The sequence below is a fragment of the Dromiciops gliroides genome, chromosome 5, assembly GCF_019393635.1.
Source record: "Dromiciops gliroides isolate mDroGli1 chromosome 5, mDroGli1.pri, whole genome shotgun sequence".
In the NCBI taxonomy this organism is placed as follows: domain Eukaryota; kingdom Metazoa; phylum Chordata; class Mammalia; order Microbiotheria; family Microbiotheriidae; genus Dromiciops; species Dromiciops gliroides.
The window spans coordinates 38,213,442-38,237,050 of NC_057865.1; the positions used below are offsets into that span (position 1 = coordinate 38,213,442).

At 46.4% G+C, this 23,609-nt stretch overlaps 1 protein-coding gene across 2 annotated transcripts in view; it reads left to right on the forward strand.

The window, feature by feature from the left end:
- Window positions 1-23,609, forward strand: part of SH3BP5 (SH3 domain binding protein 5) — an 89,560-nt gene that overhangs the window by 46,224 nt on the left and 19,727 nt on the right. For both annotated transcript variants that reach the window (XM_043966836.1, XM_043966837.1), the window contains exon 4: window positions 20,432-20,596. In XM_043966836.1, coding sequence (XP_043822771.1) covers window positions 20,432-20,596 — 165 coding nt within the window. The remainder of the gene's footprint in view (window positions 1-20,431; window positions 20,597-23,609) is intronic.

The following is a 23,609-nucleotide window of genomic DNA, read 5'->3' on the forward strand; positions in this document are numbered from 1 at the left end:
TCATACAGCTAGTAAGTGTCTGAGACTGGATTTGAATTCATGTGTTCCTGTTTTCTTACACCTATTCTACTAGCTCTATATGCATTCTATAAAGCCCCCTTTCCAGGAATACATCAAAGACTTTTTACCTCTTCCCTTTAAAAAAGGAGAAAATTTGAAATACTAAGAAACCCCTTTTTCACCACTGGATCTCCTGGTGTTCTTTTAGGGCCAGGTTAGTTTATGTTTCAGGAAAAGGGTTTTTTCAAATTCTGTCCCCGCCCCCCCCCCTTGGGAATGCCTCTAGGGCTGTATTTTTGGAAAGAGAATGCTTGGGTGATGATGGAGGCATGCTTCTTTGTGGTCTGTCATTGTCAGAACAGAGACAGAGAACACTGCCCTACTCCGAATCCTATCATGGTGTCATGAACGGAGTACTGGCCCCAGAGCCGTTTAACCTCTAGATGAAATCTAAGATCTCTTCTAACACTATGATCCTATGATCACTTGACCTTGTGACCTTGGGCAAATGACTTTTCCTTCCTGAGCCTCAGTTTCCTCATCTCTAAAATAAGGAGATTAGAGCAGATGACTTCTGACTTCCCTTCTTTCTCCAAATTTATGATTCTGTGATCCTAAGGCTGCCATAAGCAATAAAATGGTTATTTCATCTATTGTGGCCTTGCTGTTTATTGAATAGAGTGTGGGTTGGGAAACTTGAGTAATGAGCACATTATAATTAGGGTGGACATGTGGCCTCAAAACCAAGCCCCAAAGTCCCCAGAGGTGTTTGTTGCATTTCTCACCTCTCACTTGGCGTCTAGATTGGAACTTAGGTCTGCTGTGCATAAGTGGTGACCTTTGGTGCCTGAGATGTAAAGGAGAAACTTTGTCCTTTTCGTTTTCCTATTTTTTTTTTTTACCTCCTGGGAGCAAGAGAAAATGTGAATGCATACTTTGTCTGTGACATGCTAATCACTCATTTAGCAAATGTTGAATACCTAGTCTGTGTGTATGTGTGATCTGAATGTATCCCTCACTATGGTAGGCCCAGTAGGAGATCCAGAAATTTATAAGACATAGCTCCCCTCCACTCCATTCCTCCCACACTCACAGAGTTTGTAACCTCTCTTGTGGGGATGTAATATAATCCAGTGTTTGCTGCCACTAGCTAGTACTCTTCTCTGAGCCTGGAGTAGCAGGTGCTTTGGAAATTGCCTGAGAAACCCAGTTTGTTCTAGGTATGGTATAAGGAGAGGAAAAGCGTCTTAGAAATCTTGACTGGCAGCGAAAATTCTTGCAGACCTAGTATTTGTATTATTGGGTCAAAAGACACGCACAGTTTAATGACTTTTTGGGTATGGCTTCAAATTGTTTTCCAGAATGGCTGGACCAAATTCACAGCATCTCCAGCAGTATTTTTCCCACAGCCCCTCCCAACATTTGTCATTTTCCTTTTCCCTCACTTCACTTTGACAACATGATAGGTGTGAGGTGGAGTCTCAGATTTGCTTTCATTTGAATCTCACTAATTACTGGGGGTCTGGAGCATTTTTGTGTAGGGCTGTTGCTAGCTTGGTTTTCTTTCTTAGAAAACTGCGTGTTCGTACCCTTTGCCCTTGTTTATATCCTTTTATCAACTGAAGGAATGGCTCTATTCTCATGAATTTGAATCAGTTCCTTACAAATCTTGGTCATGAGACCTTTATCAGAGAAATACTGCAAAGATCGCCCCCTCCCCACTACCTGCTTCTCTTAATTTTAGTTGCATTGGTTTTGCTCATGCCAAAAAGTCCTTCCCAGCTCTCTGGGGCCTCTGTGTCTTCCTTAATGGTGAAGAAGGGTAGGAATGACCTCCTTCGCTTATTACCCTGAGCAGGTAGAAAGTGGGATGGACTCTGGTGGGTCAGAATGGCCTCCTTGGGTTGATTTTTTCCATGTACTTTTGCCCTCATAGGCAGCCATCCTTGGCCAGAGCCCATCAGAATCAGTCATCTCTGCTGACAGCAGCCTGTGCCCCGGATTGCAACAGAAGCCCAGGCTTTTGAACATGCAGTACTGACTGGGGACATATTTTGTTCTGCAAGCTTTCTTTTTTACTGAGGACTCATTTCCATTAATGCTGCTTGGCACTGAATTGTGTGTGTGTATATGTGAGTATGAGCAGGAGGGAGAGAGAGAATGAAAGATGACCTTTATAAATATGTTAGGTTACTGTAGGTCATTGTGGCAGTGACAGGAGACAGCTTTGGGGGGGAAGATTTGGCTGTCCAATGAAGTAGGTCCCCATTTCACTGTGAACAGAAGGCGTCAAATGTCACAGAAGGCCGGGCTTGGGAAAATGAAGTTGGGGACAGGGAATCAGAGTAAGTGATAGAAGGGGGAAGCAAGAACTATTTCTGACTGGTGCCTGGAATAGCTCCTCTTTCCAAGTGAAAGTTAATAAATCAACAAATATATATTGAATGATGCCTGCTAAAAATAACAGCCGACATTTATATGGCATTTTTAGGTTTGTGAAGCGCTTAACCTGTGTTGCTTCCTTTAATCTTCACATTACAGATTTTCTCTCCTTTGATTGAGGGAAGTGTGCTATAGTGTTACCCCCATTTTATGCATGAGGAAACTGAGGCTCAGAACTGAAGCGACTTGCTGATAATCACCTATCTAATAAGTGTCAGAGGTGGGATCTGAACTCAGATTTTCTTGACTTTAAGTCCAGTTTCTACTTTGACATACTATAATCTCTACTATGTGCAGGGCAATGTGGAAAATACAGATGAATGAATGAAGAAACTTTTATTAAGCTTTTGCCATGTACTGGCACTAAGGCAAGTGCTGGTTATACCTACCCATCTATATATGATATTCACACACAATCATATAGATATGTGTGTATATATAGAGAGAGAGGCGGGGAGAGAGGGAAAGGGGGTGAGGGCGAGAGGGGGAGGGGGAGAGAGGTAGATACAGAGGAGAAAGAGAGATAGACAGAGAGACAGAGAAGGAGAGGGAGAGAGAGACAGTCTCTGTGCTCAAAGAGTTTAGAATCTAATGGGGGAAGGCACATATATTTGCGGGTGAGGACCTTTACCAGGGAAGGGAGTTTTGATCATGTGAGTTTCAGAGATGGCAAGTTGATTTACAGGACAGCTGATTGGTATATAGTAAACAATGGTAATATTAATTTTGTTATTGTGTCCCAGGGAAAGAGATAGAAGGACAGGGTGACTGAGGAGGTGTGGCATGAAGATAGTGAGATAATCTAAGATGGTTAAGTTTCAGTCCTGGTCTACATGACACTTTTTGACATGATGACAAAGACTAGACAAATGCACATGAAAATTTAAATGGCCATATGCAAACTGAATGACAGGAAAAACAAAAAATGAATATATATATATGTGTGTGTGTGTGTGTGTGTGTGTGTGTGTGTACACGTATGCATATGAAACATAAGACAATCCACAGCAATAAGCAATGATGGTTAGATTATCTTGTATTTATAGTTTTATATTTTATATTTCACATAAACATCTCATTAAGGGGTTGGCTGTCTATTCCCAGTGAGGAGTATGGATTCTGTAGCACATAGGGGCTCTGAGATCACCTTCCTTAGCCCACGTTTCCTGGTTGGTCAGGTTCCTAGAGCAAAACTGCTATACCATCTCCCCTCAGAATTCTAGGGTTCCTATGAGGAGCAGTGAATATTCTGACACTATCATCTCAAGCCCCCAGCCAGCGAATTCTTCACATTATCAATGAACTAGTTATCTCTTTAGTGTCATCTAGCTGATATATCCTCAATACCAATGATTAATTGATATCAATTACCTTTTGTAAAAGGGATACTTACTGAGAAGATAGAGCAAGAACAGAAGTATAAACACATTCCTCTGAACCACCTTAGTCCTTGGGAAGAGTGAGTGCAAACTTAAAGTCGGTTGTTTCTATCTCAGTATTCATTTAGCCAAGAGATGGGGAGAAGAAGCAAGGGTGCCGTGCTCAGTCAGGGTTCCATGAAGAGGTTGCTGGTGCTACTCTTCTCCCCACCCTGAGGCTTATAGAAGTTCTTGCCTCGGGCACAACCAGGAAAGAGAGGGATCAAGTCTGTCCCTTGTAGACTTTTCCGGGCACATACAGCCCCCAATTCAGAGGCTTTTCTCACTTTATAGTTAGTGAACAGGAAACAGAGAATACCTGAAAATCCTCTGAAATGAGGACAGGACCCCCCTCCATTAGATGTCATGATCTGCTTCCAGGGGCAGACTTGTCTAGCACAAGTTGGAAGCAGGTAGAGACTGTCTCATATGCTCTAAGAACTGGGATCTTGGGGCAGCTAGGTGGCGCAGTGGATAGAGTACCGGCCCTGGAGTCAGGAGTACCTGAGTTCAAATTTGACCTCAGACACTTAACACTTACTAGCTGTGTGATCCTGGGCAAGTCACTTAACCCCAATTGCCTCACTAAAAAAAAAAAAAAAAAGAACTGGGATCTCATTGGTCAGCCCCTCATTACAACAGTAAATGCTTGAGTTGGGAGGAGGAGTGATCTAGAAGTATCTGTATTATAGGCCATCCGTTTTGGGCAGGAACTGGTTATACTCCATCCATATTTACTTGGTGTCCAAGAATGGGATTTGGAGATCTGTCGGCGGCCTAAAATAAACTAATAAAATTAGCTCTTTGCCAGTGATGGAGGGTACTCAATGAGGGCTAGTGAGGATGTATTTGTCTGGAGTCTTGCAAATCTAATCAAAAGAACTACAGACACAAAGGAGGAAGAAGGGAGAAAACTGCTTCCTGTATCCATCAGTTATATACTATAGAGAATAGTTCCATCGCATGAACAGTACCAATTGACAAACCCAGAAGTTCTCAAGAGAGAAAATCTTAAAAGTGCTTAGTAAAGCCCACAACCTCAAATGGCTATGGATAAATGCACAGACTATGGGCAATAATCAAGGAGGCAAATTCAACCTTAGAGTTATGAGTGAGACTCAGTGGAATTAATCAATGAAACTTTTTTTTTGGTGAGGCAATTGGGGTTAAGTGACTTGTCCAGGGTCACACAGCCAGTAAGTGTTAAGTGTCTGAGGCTGGATTTGAACTCAGGTCTTCCCGACTCCAGGGCCGGTGCTCTATCCACTTCGCCATCTAGCTGCCCCAATGAAACTTTTTAAAGCATCTACTATATGTCAGGTACTGGGTGGGTGGGGTACAAAGAGAGGCAAAAGACAGTTCCTGACCTATATGGCTCTGGATGGGTATAAAATTGGGGGACTAGGGGTTGGGAAAAAAGAGCTAGTGCTATATATTATGAATATACATTCATTTGTGGAAATCCCGGAACAGGTATTATAGAAGAAAAGAAACATGGTGGGGGGCAGCTAGGTGGCACAGTGGATAGAGCACTGGCCCTGGAGTCAGGAGTACCTGAGTTCAAATCTGGCCTCAGACACTTAACACTTACTAGCTGTGTGACCCTGGGCAAGTCACTTAACCCTAATTGCCTCACTTAAAAAAAAAAAAAGAAAAAGAAACATGGTGGAAGTTATTTAGGTGAAGATCAGTGGAGGCTGAATGAGAAATTATTTTGTCATGGGAGCATATTACAGACCCTTGGTCAGAAAGAGGAAATAAGGTGGAAATTTGGGAATTAGATTGTAAAGCTGGCAGAGAGGCCACATACAATTAGTGATGGGAGACTGACTATATGGATATGTTTAACTCATTTAATCTTAATTAAATTAATATGTTTATTCATTATAAATTCTCCCTTTGCTAAAAAGTAAGGCAGCTAGTAATTTCTGAACTAGCCTAAATGATAATTTTATCTTGAAAAATGTTGAGGATCCAAAGGATGGGTCAGGGTGTAGGATTCTATTCTGGATCTGATTCTCTCCAATAGGGAGGAATTGGTTGCTGGGGGTGGGAATGATGAATATTTTGAGGGGGGCAGTGGTTGCTCCCTCTTAGAGTTTGTCATAGAGAAGGAGGGTAAAAGTGGGCAGAATGTGACATATTCAGAGGAATGAGAGACTCTCTCGAGCTAAAATTCTCCAGGAGGAAGTGGAAGCTCCCAGGAATGGAATTCTGAACTCACAAAGAATTCCAATGAGAAGGAAAAAAGGGCTATTGTTTGAAGAGACGTATATGGGTACCCAAGACACTCAGGTGGTGTAGATTCCTGGACTTGGAACAGGAAGACCTGAATTCTAATCCTACTTCATACACTCATTAGCTGTATGGCCCTGGGCAAAGTCACTCTCTTATCCCGTTTTACAAAAGAGGGGAAAATGAGGCTAAGAACAGCACCTACCTTTCGCAAGTTTGTTGCAAGGCTCAAATGAGATCATCTATATAAAATGTTTCACAAAGCTTAAAGGGCTATATAAATGCTAGGTATCACTAGTACTTAGCAGAGTGCCTGGCACATAGTAGGAACTTAATAAATGTTTATTGATCAATCATCATCATTATTATCAATCAGTTACTGTAATTTTAAAAAAATGTACAGAAGGTGATGGAAACAAGGGCAGGTTCCAGAGGATCAATCAATCAGCAAGCATATATCAAGTACCTACTGTGTTCCAGACACTGGGGATACAAATACAAAGAATGAAATGCTCCTGATCTCAGGGAGCTTCCAGTCTAATAGGAGACAAGTATGAAAGAGTAGCCCTAAGTACTGTAAGAACAGCACCAGGATGACCAGAACTCAGGATGACCTGAGGTTAGTGAGGAAAGCTAAGGACAAACCTTCTGATTTTTGCTCTGTTGGGGGAAAGAGAAGGCTCACACACTGCTCGGGGTGAAGGAGACAAGGGTCGCTGATGCCTGGGAGAAGGTGTGGCTGCCGGATCTGCATTTTTGCTTCTGTTTTCTTGGCTGAGGAGAATGACACTGTCTGGAAATGACAGGACAGAAATGACTAACTGGGAGCTGATGCCCAGGATAAGTTAGGAGAGAAGCGAGGGCACGCCTAGTTGACCTTGATGAGGTTAGTCACCTGACACAGATGGGGTGCTCAGAGGAGTAATTAATGCTTGTGATTCCTAAGCCGCTGTTGGGGATATTCAGCAGATTTTGGCTCTAGGGAGAGAGCAGGGGAAGGGCAAATGTTGTTCCCATTTTCAAAATAGAGAAGAGGATAGAACCTGAAAACTATCGATAGGGCAGTGAACCTGACCTTTATCACCAGGAAAATCCATGCATATATCTTTTTTATAATATATGCATCTTAAAAATGTTTTATTGATATCATTTGTTCCTTTTTTTTTTGAGGGGTAGTGAGTGTTAAGTGACTTGCCCAAGGTCACACAGCTAGTAAGTGTCAAGTGTCTGAGGTCCAGATTTGAACTCAGGTCCTCCTGAATCCAGGGCCCCAGTGCTTTATCCACTGTGCCACCTAGCTGCCCCCAATGTAATTTGTTCTTATATCACCTGCATTTCCAAATACTCCCCCCCACTACCAACCCCATACCAGAGAGCCTTTCCTTTATGAAAAAGAGATGGGGGTAAAGAGGCTCAATTCAGTAAACATTTATTAAGCACCTACTATGTGTCAGACACTATGCTAAGTGCCTGGGATACAGAAAGAGACAAAAGCCAGCTCTTGCCCTCAAAGATCTTAGGAATCAACTAAGGAGTGCGTCAAATGAGTCTGACAGTGGAAGGAGGAAGGTGCATTTCCTCCTTTCTTCTTCAAGGCTGAGCTTGGTTCTGATAATTACAGGGCGTTTTAGAAGGTATTATTAAAGAGATGGATTTGTTACCATTCAGCCCTAGCACAGTGTCTGGCACACAGGCACTTAATGAATCCTTGTTGATTGATCTGGAAAAGAAGGCCGTCATTACAAAGAGCCAGTAAGGCTTCATCAGGAACAGGTCAGATCAGACCGGCTTTATTTCCTTTTTTGACATGGTTTACTCAACTGGGAGGTTAGAGAAATGCTGTTGAGATGGTTTAACTCAGATTTCAGTACGGCATTCATGCTCTGCTTTACAGAAAAGGTGGGGAGGTGTGGGCTGGATGGTAGTACAGTCAGACGGATTGGAGCAGGTTGAAAGACAAGTCATTAATGATTCTAAGTCAGCTCAGGAGGAGGTCAGCACTGGAGTGCCCCAAGGATTCACGCTTGGTCCCATGCTGACATTTTTGTGAACGTGTTTGGTGATTTGGTGAACATAGTAGATATTCGGATGACCAGGGACTGGCACATGGTAGCTGCTTGCTCACTGACTTGACATACAAAGTCTAGGGAGTAGTTATCCCCATCACAGTGGATGACAGAGTTGGGGTTTGGTAAGTAGTTGGCAGGCTGGGACATTGGGCTGGATCCAGTGAGATGAAATTGAGAGAAAGATGCAAAGCCTCACACTTAGTACTGACTTCACAAGTATAAGGTCAGGGACAGCTAGGTGACGCAGTGGATAAAGCACCAGCCCTGGATTCAGGAGGACCTGAGTTCAAATCCTGCCTCAGACACTTGACACTAGCTGTGTGACCCTGGGCAAGTCACTTAACCCTCATTGCCCCGCAAAGCCAAAACCAAAACCAAAAAACAAGTTTAAGGTGGGGGAAGTATGGTTAGACAGCAAATGGATTGTAAATAAGCCAGTGGCTTTAGTGGAGGACCAGCTCAGCGAGTCAGCAGCGGGATTTGGTAGCCAAAAAACACAGCGTTAAGAGAGGCATGAGGAATAAGGAGGTAATGTTCTCCTCATCTGTCTTTTACCATCTAGAGAATGGTGTTTGCTGCCATCTTAGGAAGGTCATTAATATGCTTGGGGACCTTCCAGAGCAGGACAACCTGGTCACTGAAGGGCCCTGAGTCTATGCTGTAGGAGGGTCAGTTGGAGGAACTGGGGCTGTGAAGACTTGGGGGACATAATTATCACAAAGAAATGAATCTGATGTTTGGTTTGGCCTCAGAGAGCAGAACCAGGAGTAGTGGGTAGAAGTGACACTGAGGCATATGTAGGTAGGTCCAAGACAGGGAAACCTTTCCTAATAATTAGAGCTCTTCAAAAGGGGGAATGGACCGCCTTGGGAAGTGGTGAGCTTCCTCCCACTCAATTTCTTCAACATAGGCCTGAGGACCGCTTGGCGGGGGTCCCCCAGAGGAAACTCTTTCTTGCCCAGGTATAGGTTAGATCAGGCCCTCCCTTCCCACTCTGAAATGTTGTGGTGCCTGGATCCCAGGCATATGCCGGTCACCTGGCCTCAGGCTTCCCTTTTAGCAGTCATCAAAAGTTCCATAGTGTCCCATTGACACCAAGGACTGCCCCTTGTGAACTGCTTCCTCATCTGGGAGCGGAGGTGATGGTGGAAGAGCAGAAGATGAAATGAAAAAGGAATAAAAAATAGCCAGTTGTCATTTGGGGTATTTCAGCTTGTCCCTTCCTCCTTCCTCTTGTCATATCTATATGTAGTTCAACTGAGTTATTTGGGTTGACCCCATTAAGGTCCACTGTCTCCTAAGTCATCCCTCTCTCACCCCCTCCTTCAGATCCTCCGTCTTTCTGTCTCTGTGCCTCCTCCTTACTTCCTCTGTCTCTGTCTCTTTTTCTCCCAAGTAAAGCCAAGCAGATGTATGAGTGGGATAGCAGGCAAGTGTCCAAGCCTATACAACAAAGTGTGTGAGGAACTTCCTGGTGTACTACTCCCCCTCACCACACCCCCCCACACACCAGGCTGGGGAGCTAAGGACTGACAAAGTGCCCTTCTCTGCTGTATTTTATGACTGCCCTGTCACTGAGATGGAAGGACGGTTAATGGCTTTAAACCAATTTACTTCATCCTGTTACAAAGCAATCCCTAAATGGAAATGAGAGAGGCCAAGGTGAGTTGGCACACTGGAAGGACGATACGTCCCAGACCAGGGAGGGTCGAACTTGACGTGTGTGTTGTAGAGTCACCACCTGCCGTCTCTGTTGGCTTCCTTGATGCCGTCTTGATGGCAGAGAACTTCACTAGGGTTTGGCATGCCCGACTTGATGCATTCATTTCTGAACGACATTGGGTGCCCTTGTAGAACACTTGTTTAATTTCTTAACAGCCTAAATTGGCTTTGAAGGAATGTTGTGTGTATGTGGCTCTCCCTCAGGAAATAGTTGAGTAGTTTTGTGAATTGATCAATTTACAGAATGCTGACTAGTCATTCATCAGTGGCAGGAGGGTAGTGCTAAGATGTAGGCTTTGCCTTTTAGAAGACGTATGGAGAAACTGGGACAAAGGTACGAAGAAGGCGAAAAACCCAGATGCCTGTTTTATTAATGAGATTTTGTGGGAATGATTAATAATAATAACAACAAACATTCATATAGTGCATTGGGGTTTGCAGAGTCCTTCACACATATCATAATATCTTTTTTTTTTTTTTACTGAGGCAATTGGGGTTAAGTGACTTGCCCAGGGTCACACAGCTAGTCAGTGTTAAGTGTCTGAGGCCGGATTTGAACTCAGGTACTCCTGACTCCAGGGCCGGTGCTCTATCCACTGCGCCACCTAGCTGCCCCCATAATATCTTTTGATCATAACAAACCTGTGATGTTTAAAATCTAAATTGTGTGGTCGCCTTAAATTAGAAGCTTTAGCACCAGTCTTTGGGCATTAAGTATTTATTAAAGCATACCATGTATTCACATGGAGTTCAGAAAGTTAAGAAAAGGCCTATCTAGCCTAGACTTCCAGCCTTGTCAGGTTCTTCCTCAAGTCCTCTGCCATGAGCCTGCTTCAATCATGAACTCCCTCAAACTGAATGTAGGTGCTATTTGTTTGTTTGTTTTTTGCGGGGCAATGAGGGTTAAGTGACTTGCCCAGGCTCACACAGCTAGTGTCAAGTATCTGAGGTCAGATTTGAGCTCAGATCCTCCTGAATACAGGGCTGGTGCTTTATCCACTGTACCACCTAGCTGCCCCTGAAGTAGGTGCTATTACCCTCTTTTACAGGTGAGGAAATGGACACAGGGAGCGCTTAGAAGTTGTGAGACTTGCCTAGGATCACAAAGGATCTGAGTCAAGATTTGAACTCGGGTCCTGTTGATTCCAATTTATTAGGAGTCACGCAAAACTCTTGGGGGACGAGTGTCAGGAAAATGTCTTGATTTGCATAAACATGGAAGAAGGGGGAGGTATTTGCTCATGAGGACTTGATGTTGAATTTAGGTGAAAATTCTAGAACAAATTGCTAAGGGAATGGCTTGTAAATATTTGGAAAGGGAAGCCAGGCTGCACTGTAGCCTGTATTGAAGGGAGTCATGTGAAATAAGGCTGCAAGGGCAGGTTAAAACCAGTTTGCCTGGTTCCCAAGGACATTGTGCTTTATAACCTAGAGGTAATGGGGCACCACTGGGAAGCACAAATCATTTCCTGCTCTGAACCTTGATTTCCCCTCCCGAGGAAGGAAATGACTGGAAAGGTCCCTTTCAGCTCCCACATTCTCTGATACCACCATGCCTGCAAGACCTGGGGAGCTGGTGTTTCCCAGGAGAAAGAGTAGGAGGTTGGCACGGAGGCAGCAGATGAACACTGACTGGTTCGGGTTAGTGTAGAAGAAAACCATAAATGACTAAGATTCAGGGAAATGTTGCCACAAGAGAAGCTTTCCCTGAACAATGAGGACGATGGAGGTTTGGGAGTACATGTGTTCCTTGATTGTCTTTTACCTGTAGATCTATGTACCTGAGAGTCTGTGTAGCGTATTAGATGGAACACCAGCCTCGGAGCCAGGAGGACCGAGGTTTAAATCCTGCCTCTTCAACAAGCCATTTCTTGGTCTACTGGGTAACCTCTAAGTCATGGAAGGCATCAGCAGAGGTAGTTCTCTCATCTGGGAACTCCTTATCCTATTGAATTATAGTCCCCATACTTTTTTTGGGGGGTGAGGCAATTAGGGTTAAGTGACTTGCCCAGGGTCACACAGCTAGTAAGTGTTAAGTGTCTGAGGCTGGATTTGAATTCAGGTCCTCCTGACTCCAGGACTGGTGCTCTATCCACTGTGCCACCTAGCTGCTCCCCCGCCCCCCATACTTTTTAATGTACATGTCTCCCTTGAAGGCTTGTTGAAGGCAAAGACTAAATTGATTTTGACTTTGTCTCTCCAGTCCTAACACCATGGTCAACACAAACTAGGTGGTTAATAACTGCTTGTTGATGGATTGATTTGTGGCCAGAAAGTATCTCCTGAGGGAGGATAGAGAGGCCTTGGTGGTAAAAAGGAGAAGATTTCAAGGCAGATTCCCACATCAGGCAAAAGAGAAGGGTCTAGTGGGGCCACCAAGGAAGAGGATGAGCTTGTAGGAGGAGGAAGAGGCACTAATTTGGAGGCTTTGTGGCAAGAAAGGGAAGTCCTGTGTGAAAGACCCAGGAAGCTGAGATTTTGCAAACCAGAGTGGATCTGTCCTCATCTCCAGCACATTCAGAAAAATCTAGCCAATTCTTCCATCTTTTCCAAACCCAAGTGAGGTGGCTTCTGTCTCTTCCAAGGGTGTGCTAGAGCCTGCTCACCATGGTTGAGAGAGATGATGGTTAAATTTTCAGAGTGAGCATGCTCAGAAATTGGCAAATGCTATAAATGAGGACTTGGTTTGTTGTTTTAACTGTTTAGACTTGAGAAAGCAGTGAAGAAAATATCATTAATATTAATTAAATAACATTGATTAAATATTAATTAATGCAGAATAAACTTTAAAATGTGTTCAGGGGCAGCTAGGTGGCACAGTAGATAGAGCACCAGCCCTGGATTCAGGAGGACCTGAGTTCATATCTGGCCTCAGACACTTATCACTTACTAGCTGTGTGACCCTAGGCAAGTCACTTAACCCCAATTGCCTCACCAAAAAAAAAAAAGGGAAAAAGGAAAAATCTAGCAAAGACAGGCCATGCTGTACTCTTATGTTTGGCTTTCCCCCAGTGTCTATTTGGAGTACAGCTCCCATAGTTGGCACTTAGTGAATTTCTACTACTAAATTACCAATTGTCTTATTTTTAAAATGTTACTTGTTGTCTGAATGGGTCATAGAATCTCGAGTTGGAAGGGACAGAGGAGATCATGGCATCCAGTTAAGGAGGAGATTGAGACCCCTTGGGAGAAATGGCTCGTCATCCATGTAAATGGGCAAATTGTGCCTTGAAATTGGGTCTTCTCTTGGCAAATCCAGTGTTTTATCCACTCCACTGTTCCTAACGTATGATGGAATATTAAATCTGATTCTCTTTGGAAAATCACTCTTTCTTCTTTGTCTCTGTTAGGGTCAAGGGACAGTTGGTTTGATTTTTTTTTTTTCACCTGGGTCACATATTTAGTGATTCACATGTGCTGCAGCATCACTCTGTTGTCCAGTGCGGTAGAAAGAGGTGGATTTGTGTGTGTTTTTTAGTGAGGCAATTGGGGTTAAGTGACTTGCCCAGGGTCACACAGCTAGTAAGTGTTAAGTGTCTGAGACCGGATTTGAACTCAAGTACTCCTGAATCCAGGGCCGGTGCTCTTTCCACTGTGCCACCTAGCTGCCCCAAGAGAGGTGGATTCGGAGGTGGAGGCCCTTGGTTCAGGTCCCACCTTTGTGCCATTGGTTCTTCCCCCTCGGGACCTCTTTTTTTCATACATAAAACCAGGAGGTCAACTCAGTGACCTTTGAGGTTCCTTTCTGCTTTAGATCTTGTGATTCTTTGCATATGTAAACAGTTCCAAAGTCCTGCCCTAGGGAAGCTTTTTAGCCTGGAGACCTGTCCTTGTTATCAATAATTCTCCTTGGGTTCTTGTTGGGTTTTTTTAATAGGAAGGCAAATATTTTTCTCTTTCTCTAGAAGAGCAGCAGCTTGACAGACAAGTTTTATTTAATAAAATACAAGCCCCACGGTACAGTTTGGTGTAGTGGGATAAGAAATTGGGATTAGAAAACCTGGTGTAATGGGGGGAAATGGGGTAGGGGTTGGGTTAGGGGATGGGGTTCTTGGGAATTCCTCTTTAAAGAATTACACCCTCTTGCACACAAAACTTAGTTAGAATAAGGTGATAGTTTATTTAGGAGCAGGGGAAGGGGAGGGTGTCGGGGAGGGAAACTGATAAGGGGAAACCGATAGGAGAAAGCACGTGGGTCCTTAGGATTCCTCTGTAAAGAATTACACTCTCGCACAAGACCTAATCAGGAATAAGAGAACAGGTTTATTGGGGTACAAGAGAAACCGGCCGGGAGGAAGGTTTTGCCAGAACAAAACGCTTTCCCCCCCAACTGACTTGTGGGGTGCCATTTTATAGTGGTCACTGCTGAATGAGAGAATGCTGCTATACATTTCTTTCCCCCCCATAAGATCCGAGTTAGCCTTAGAAAGCTCTCTAGTGCCTCCTCATTTTGCAGATGAGGGAACTAAGGCCCGGGGATGTCAGGTGACAAGTGTAGTGAGAGCCAGTGCTCTGTCCCGTCACCTGGTCCAACCCTCTGATTTTATAAGAGGTTCCTACCCCCAGTGCCAGGAAGGGGCTTTGAGCTCCAAGTCCAGCACTCTGTCCTTCCACCAAGCCGCAATTTTGTCATGAACAAGAGAAGGAAATTGATTGAGTAGGAGGGCGGTGGGGTGGCCGCATGTTTTCCTCAGGTGTGCTATTATTGAATGCATTTTCCCTACCCATTGTCCCATGGGTCCTTCATGCCCACCAGGGAGTGGGGTCAAGGGGCTCCTGAATTAGCTGTCAAGACATGTTAGCTGTGAATTAACCTTGAGGGATTGTCCTGGCTCTGCTGAATCAGCCATCTGTTTGGAATTCTGTTGCTGTTCTGGTCCCAGTGAAGCAAAGGAAGGAGGAGGCGGCGGGGTGCTAACCTTTCTGGATGTCGTAGGAGCCAAAGGAAGAGCCAGTCTCATGCTGTTTGGTGAGAGGGAGGTCTGGTGATGGGGAGCTGGTTACACTTACTGGTACCAGGGCCCAGATTCTGCCTTGTGAAGCAGCAGGACTGATATAGCAAGGAGCTCAGAGGAGGGTGGAGTGCGAGCATTTATTAGTCACTTACTGTGTGCCAGAAACCAGGCTAAGTGCTGGAGAGTCAAAGAACGGCAAAAATGGTCCCTTGCCCTCAAAGGGCTGACAGTCTAAGGGGGAAGACTACATACAAACAACGGTGTACAAACAAGATACAGATAAATTGGCGACCATCTTAGAGCCGGCAGATATGTCCAGGGCTCTGTCCTTAGATTATGGGGCAGGCAGGTGGTGCAGTGGGTAGAGCATTGGCCCTGAAGTTGGGAGGAGTTCAAATCTCACCTCAAACACTTAATAACTGTGTGACCCTGGGCAAGTCCCTTAACCCCAATTGCCTTAAACATCCGGGGTCATCTCCAGTCATCCTGATGTATATCTTGCCACTGGACCCAGATGGCTCTGGAGGAGAGAACAAGAAAGCCGTCCCTCACTTAAATACAATTCAGTGCAAGTCATGACATCACCTCAAAGTCATGGTTCTCTTAGAGAAAGAAGGCCAAACAACAACATGAGACGATAAAGTTCCTGTGCTCTGGGAGCTGACGACCGAGAGGGAGGGTGGTAATACCTGTATATGAAGAGCACCGCCCGGTGCGGTGGGAACGTTGCTGCCTTTGGAGTCGCCATCTTGGGTTTGAGACCCCAGCTAACTTTTCTGGATTTATTCCAGGGATTCCCCCTCACATGCTCTCGAGTCCAGCTTAGCTCGCTGTTCCTGTTCTCCTGCATGAAGACGCGTCCTTGGCCTGTGTTCCCCATCCCAAGCCTCCCCCTGCAGGATCCCTACAGCCTGTGACCTTCTATACGAGGCCTACCTGCCTTGGCTACAGTACAAACCTCGGTACCTGGGGGAGGGGTGTGTCTCCTTCCCCCTTCCAGCTGCTCCCCCTCCTCTCTCCCCTGGCCATGGGACGTTGTCTGACTGGCTTCTTGCTGGCGAGGGCAAGGATCATGTTTCTGTCCTTTATGTCTCTGGCACCTGACACTGCGTTGTCCATAAATATTTATTAAACATTTGCTATAGTCAACAGAAATACAGCTAAGCCCTCCAACTAGACTTTAAGCTCCATGAGGCCAGAGACGGCGTCTTTTCACATCACCGCTAATTTCTAGCATGGTGCTTCACTCATGTTCTCTTGTGTTTGTGGGTGATACCATCCAACTTGGTGGGGAAACTCCTACCCTGTACCCCATCTTCTTCCCTGTTTCTCTCCATACATAATTTTAATGAACTATTTTCTACAGAGAAGCAATGGACTGCAAGGCTGTTTAAAGGAACCCCCCAGGAGATTGTAGGAAGGAGCACTGGGCTTGGAATCAGGGGGACTCGTCTTCCTGAATCCAAACCCATCCTTAGACACTTACCTGCTAGGTGACCCTGGGCAAGTCACTTCACCCTGTTTGCCTCTGTTTTCTCATTTGTAAAATGAACTGGAGGAGATAGCAAAACCAGTCTGGTATCTTTGCCAAGAAAACCCCAAACGGGGTCAGAAAGAGTCAGAAACTACTGAATGACGACAATAGTAGGAGATTGTTTATCTTGCTGTTTCAGTGGTGAACTTGCCCGTGGCTTTCACCTGTGCAGGGTACTTCTCCCAAGGGGCCTTGCCACAGACTCTGCCTTGGAAGTTGGGAGTGCTAAGGATCTGGAGGAGAAGCTGCCCCGAGGCTGAGAATGAGCTGAAAGCCACAGGGTCACATCAAACCGATCGGTATCAAGCTGGACCTTGGATAGACAGCTTGCCATATTGTCAAGCATGCTGGTCTTGGGTTCAAATCCTGATTCTGATGCCCACTAGCTATGTGACCATGGGAAAGTCACCGGAACCTCCCTCTCCCTCAGTTTCTTCATATGTAAAATGAGGGGGTTGGATTTGGTGACCTCAAAGGTCCTGTCCAGCTCTAAATCTATGATCTTTATGCCCTAGCCTTGGCTCCCTTAGTCTACAGATGAAGAAAAACCGAGGCCCAGAAGGGTTCAAGTGCCTAGTCTGTGGCCACATAGGGAGTAAGTGGCAGGCCTGGGGTTTGAATTCTGGTTCTAGACCCACAAGATCAGAGGTCTAGAGATGGGGAGGAAGCAGTCATGGGCTTCTTAAGGGCTGGGCTGCTTTTTGGTTTTTTCTTTGCCTAGCACAGTTCCTGTCCCCCCCCCCACACACACACTTCCTGAATGTTTGTGGAATGACTTTGACCTTTAAAGAACAGATAAAATCTTTGCAGGTGGGAAGGGACTCTCTAGGCATAGGAAGAAGCAAAAACCAAAGGCCAGAATGGGGGAAAACATGGGGGAGAGTGGTCTCTGCTGGCCCAGTGCACAGTCCGGTGCCTGGCACCTCTTGGGGGCTTATCGATGATTGAGCAGCAGAGGGGTAGGGAAGGCAGGGGGACCTGAATTCCAAGTTTTAAAACGTGGACTTCAGTGAAGGATTAGAGCTGGGTCCTTGTAAAAGAAAGGGGGATCCAGTAGCAACAGAGAGCATGGATTGAGGTGGGGAAGGAGGAGGGGGTTTCAAGGTGGGGAGGACTTCCTTTTTTTTTCTTTCCTCTCTTATTCTCGTCTCTTGAGCTCACGAGGGACACCCTATTCTTTTTTTTAAGGTGTGGGGTACAGTGGAGACTTTGTACAGCAGCCTTTGGGAGGGTGTCGTTGTGGCCTGGAGAATCATCCTCTTCCTGGGGGGGGTGTCATGTTAGAAGCAGAGGGGCCTGGAGCGAGGTGGAAAAAAGCAAACACTCAGGTGTTTCAGAAGTTAAAAACATTTTCATTCTCTCTCTCTTTCTCTCTCTCACACACACACACACACACACACACACACACACACACAAATACAGTCTCACACATACACACTGTTACAAGCCCCCCCCAAAAAAAACCCACCCCAAAATAACCCTTTCTTCCTGGAAAATGTCAAGAGTCACAGATCCAACTGTTAACATTTATGTTACCTTCTGGAGATGGTTTGAAACAAACGCTAATGTGATTAAAAAATGTGTGTCCAAGTTTGGAAGGAGCAGACACAAATGTGCCTCTCTCTTTCCAGGATAGCATCTGTGGGCCAGTTTGTCGCTATCTGGTACAGAAAGAACTGTTCATAAGAGTTCTCCGTTAATGTGGCACTGAGGGGGAGGGCCATCCATCAAGGTCCTCAAGGACCTCCTGTGGCTTGGAAATGCACCAAAGGGACCAGTGAACCCCGCTCTTGACTGCTGTGGAATTGGACGTGGTCAGAGTCAGTCCCTGCCCTGCTTTCTCAAGGTCACGTAGTGAATGGCCTCAACTGAGTGCAGGATGTAGCATTCATGGAGGCCCATTTGACCACAGTGAGTCAGTGCCCCTTGGGCTGAAGTTTCTTGGATGTGGTTGTGTGGGCAGACCAGGGTTCTGCAATGGGCAGTTCCCTTGTTGCTGGACCTGGTTCCCAGCTTTTCCCTCTCCTTCCTTGATTCTTTCACCCACAAAACCTTTACTGACCTCTCTCTCTCTCTCTCTCTCTCTCTCTCTCTCTCTCTCTCTCTCTCACACACACACACACACACACACACACACACACACACACACACACACACACACACACACACACACACTCACACTCTCTCTCTCTCTCTCTCTCTCTCCCGAAATTGAGGAAGCTGGAGGACCAGAGCGAGAGAGCCGATTTGTCCATTTTTCTTTCCTCTTGAAATCCCTGCAGTCTCCTTCAGAGTAGTTTCTAGGACTTCCCCCAAGTCATATGAGAATGGGTGTGTCCTGTAGGATGTTTCTTCATCTCTTCTCTGAGTCATAGGCTCCTGCCTACCCCTCCCCACCCCCAACTAAAATACTACCCTGTCACATTCCCTGAGGCTGAGAAATGAAGTCCTCTGTAGATGTTTGACAATCCCAGTTAACTATCTGAGGAGGCAGCATCGTATAATGTAGTGGCTCTCAACATCTTTGGTCTTGGGACCCTTTTACACACTAAACAATTATTGAGGGTCCTCTTCCCCCGAGAATTTTTGTTCATGTGGGCTTTAATGATTGATATTTAATTCATGAGAAATTAAAATACATTAGTATTGTTGGGAAAATAGTTTTGACCCCAGGAATCCCTGAAAAGGGTCTTGGAGACTGGTGGGAATCTCTGGACCACACTTTGAGAACTGTTGGTCCTGGGACCTGGATTCATCTGTGTGACCTTGGGTAAGTCACTTAGTTTCACTGGGCCTCAGTTTCCTCTTCTGTAAAATGATGGTGCCTTAAGGCCCATTCTGGCTTCTGGCTCCTATTGGAACTCAACAAGTAAATAGCGGGGTGTAAACACTCCCTCGTGTCACACCATATAGAGGTCTATAACTGCTCTTCTGGGAAGTGTCAACGCCCTGCTCCTCCCCGGGGTTGCCTTAAGCTATAATGTGGCTTAGCTAGGAGTGCTGCACCTGCTGCCCAGAAGTCCTCACTTCAGTCCAGCAGAGTGTTGGCCCTGGAGGGAGTAGCCAGTGGAATGAGCCTGTGGCGCCCTGCATTTGGAATCACTGGACATGAGCTCACCTCCCTGTTCTTCGTCTCACTGCACAGGCGACCTTGGACGATTCACTTTTGGGGCTTCGCTTTCCTCATAAGTGAGAGGTTGGGTCAGATGACCTCCCAGGCTTCTTCTGTCTCTTAATTCTGTTTTCCTGTGAGCCTCTAAAGCCCCACACCCTCGATGTAGAGGCCCAGCAGCAGCATGAGCCCTCAGGCCTTACTGACCTTTAGACCCCAAGGAATCGGCCGCACATAGTCAGCTGTTCCATGTCTCTTTTTGCTGTGTTCGGATTATTTGTGTTGCCCTTAGACTTGCCGCCGTGTTCGGCCTCGGGTCACTGACCCAGCTAGATCAGGGATTTCCTAACTGATGGCAGTCTTTTGGCCAGTGTTACAAAGGGTGAGGGTGGTATTAGTCACATTGTGGCTGAAGAAATACAAGGTTTTCCAGGAGTCACATGAAGCAGAAATAGGCACAGTAATGTGCCCAGTGGTCAGTGCGGTGTCTCTGGTCAGTGAGAGGCCCTGGGTTCAGATATCGCCTCCGATGTTCATCATCTCTGTGACCTTGGGGCTCTTTCCTATTCCTTGTTTCTCTCGACTGTAAAACAAAGGGGTTGGACTTAGATACCTCCCAGGTCTCTTCTGGCTTCACAGTCATGATCCTATGAGCCTATCACATATCATGTGTTCCACCCCCTTTTAGACTGTAAGCTCTGTGAGGGCAGGGACTGAGTTCTTACCTGAACTTTGTCTCTCCCCCAGTAACCTTGCACCCAGTAAGTGTCTGTTGCTGACTTGCTCCTCAGGGGTCCTGTGTGCTTATCTAGACGTTCATCACTCATTTTGAATTAACTGGAGTGTGCTTCAGGTGATGAGCCCACCATCCCCCCTAGATCACGAACGTGGGGCCCTCCCTGTGTCTGCCTTTGCCTCAGTCTGGTGGTGTCTCTCTCTTCCAGGCCCAGCTCGAAGCTCAGAAGGCAACTCAAGACTTCCAGAGGGCGACCGAGGTTCTCCGAGCCGCCAAGGAGACCATCTCCCTGGCTGAACAGAGGCTGCTGGAGGACGACAAGCGGCAGTTTGACTCTGCCTGGCAAGAAATGCTCAATCACGCCACCCAGCGGGTAGGAGCCGTGAGGCTTTGCTTCTTTCATGCTTTCTCTCCCTTTCCTCCTTTCCTTTTGTCTCACTGACCTCGCCTGAGTGCCTCTGATGGGGGCTCAGAGGTTGCTGCTGGCTTGATCCACATTCCCTCAAGGGAATGTTGTCACAGGGGCAGCATCTCTAGTTTGTACCAAGCATCTGTCGTCTCTGTAGCAACTAAATTCATGCTCAAAGGGCTTGGGGAAAGACATTTTCCCTTCCTCCCCTCCCTTGCCTGACGCCCATCTGATTCACTGCCAGACCCTGGTGGTGGAGGGGGGTGTGGTGATGGGAGGTCTCATCTGTACTCAAGAGAGGTCACCCTGCCTTGTTACAGGGGGTTTGTTAGATGGAGACTTGGTAGAGCATGTGTGGATTCCCAGGATGGGCCCAAGGCCAGCCAGGAGTGGCCCCTCAGAACTGGCATTCCCAGGGTTGAGCTGGAACTGCTCTTGCTTTTTATAGATCTTTTTTTGGAGGGGGCGGTGCTTAGATAGAATACAGCCCGGGAGGAGGGCAGCAGGTGCTGTTTATTTGGTCTATTCCTCCTCCACATTTAGTTGAGTCAAACTCTTCCCCAACATCTGTGGCATAGGAGCACACGTTTACAGCTCATAAGATCAGAGTTAAAGATGAGGAACAGAGGGCTCGAGAGTTCAGTTGACTTATCTAAAGTCACACAAGTGGTAGTAAGTGGCAGATCAAGATTTGAACCCAGCTCCTCCTGACTCTATCTGTTCTTCCATATCACTCTGTCCCATTGGCCAACTACAATGTCTATCCTATAAAATAATAGTAGTAACAGCAGCAGCAGCTAATATGTATTTAGCATTTACTACGGATTTGTACTAAGGGCTTCACAATTATTATCTCATTTGATCCTCACAACCACCCTGGGAGTATTACTCCTCTTTTACATATGAGGAAACTGAGGCAGACAGAGGTTAAGTGACTTGCTCAGGGTCATATAGCTAGTAAGTTTCCGAGGCAGGATTTGAACCCAGGTCTTCCTCACTCCAGACCCACCCCCCCCACCCCCCACCCCCGGCCAGCTGCCTTGGATGCTACTGTGGGACCAATGTGAATGGAGAAGCAAGGACAAGATCATCAGAGACAAATCTCCACAGTTGTCCCGTTTCCTCGTGAGCTGCTCTGGTAGGCCCCTGGAAAGGAGGCTGCCATAAGCATGTGTAAGAAATAGACATCTCTATATAAGTTTAGGAATCAGACTCATGTGGATTTTATTTATTGCCCTCAATATGAGCCCATCCATTTTTGTTAAATGTAGGCTTCGTTGGTGGCTCATTACATAGAGTGCTGGGCCGTCAGTTGTCTGTAAAATGGGCATCTCGATTGCCGCCTCCCTCACAGGACCAAATGAGGCATCCTGTAAGGAGGAGGCTTTGCCAACCTTAAGGTGCGGTATGTGTGCTAGCTGTTACTATTTGCATGGGGGTGATGGGTGGGCATGACCCCAGTCTTCAGCTTCCCCCACCCCAGGAATGGTATCCTTGGTGGTAGCTCCCACAGCTGCCAGGGACATATCTGGCCAGTGACACCATGGCTAACCCCAGGCCAGGAGGAGCCCTGTTCTCCCTTCTGGTTTAGCCGATTCCCAAAGGGGAGGTTTCCCGAGCATCTGGGAAGTATAGAACAAGCAAAGCTAGGGATCCAACAGCCATCAAGGGGGCTTGATGGGCACTGGGTCCATTTGCTTCCAAATGATTCCAAACTGCTCCCTCCACCCCCACGTGCCATCTGTTTCCCAGCTGATGCCCTGCTTAGACCTGAGCAGAGTCCAGTGGTGGAAGCCAGTCCATTAGTCATCCCCAAATCTGTGATTCCATGCGAGGCACGTCTCTGTTGTAGATCTTTGCCATGGACCTTGCTCGGGTCATGGTGTGTGGAAGGGTCTGACAAAGGGATGGGTGGGTGTCGGCTGCCAGCTGGTGGGGATTGTGCAGTGACGTCCCTGTGACAGCAGACTTCCAGACTGTGTGTCCTTCAAAGGCAGGGGAGCCCTCCTGGGCCGGCCTGCCCCCCTCCCCGCTTTGCTGTGATAAGTGCTGCTGGATGGGAGTCTTTTAACTCCAGGAAATCTGCATCTCTTGGGGATCGGTGGTGGGCAGTGGCTTTTTTTCCATGGGGGAAAGGGATCTTGGTCATAGGGAGGCATTGTGACTGGAGACAGGGCTACACCAGCAGTGAAGGTCCCCTGGATTCTAATCCTCAGACATTTCCCAGCTAGTTGTGTGACCGCTCCTGCTCCCTCATCTGTAAAGTAGGTATAGCACCTGTCATGCCTGTCTCCTGGGGGTGGTGTGAGGCTCAGTTGAGACACTTGGCTTTGCCAACTCGAAGTCCGTCCACAAATGTTCAGTCCTGCAGCGCACCTATGTACTCCCTCTGGCATTGCAGGTGGCACCGCTCCATCCCAGGCCCACAACCTCCCACAGGTCATCATCACGTTGTGGTTACTGGGCAGCTGCAGAAGTGGAGCTTATTTATTTTTGATATGTTCTATAATCTGTTCTTTTTTTTATGCTATTAGATTTTATTTTATTTTATTTTTCAGAAGTGGAGCTTATTTATCATAGGATTGGTCAGTCAGCCAACCAACAACAGCCACTAATGGCTGGACATACAAAGACAAAAAATGAAAGCTGCCCGCAAGGAGCTTTCACTCTGCCTGCTGACTGCTATGTCTACAAGTACATGCATAAGTGGGGGGAGTCGGGTAGGGCAGAGTATTAGAAGGGGAGGCTGTAGAGCATCTGAGAAGCAGAGGGGAGGAGGGAGGGCATTCCAGGTGGGGGCACAGCCAGTGCAAAGGCTTGGAGGTGGGAGTGCTGGGTTCGAAGAACAGCAAGAAGGCCAGGTTGGCTGGAGAGCACCAGGCTGTGACAGGGACCTCCCAGAGATCATCCAGCCTCACTTTACAGGTGAGGAGATGGAGACTTAGGGAGGTAAAGTAGTAGTAATGATAGCCAGCAT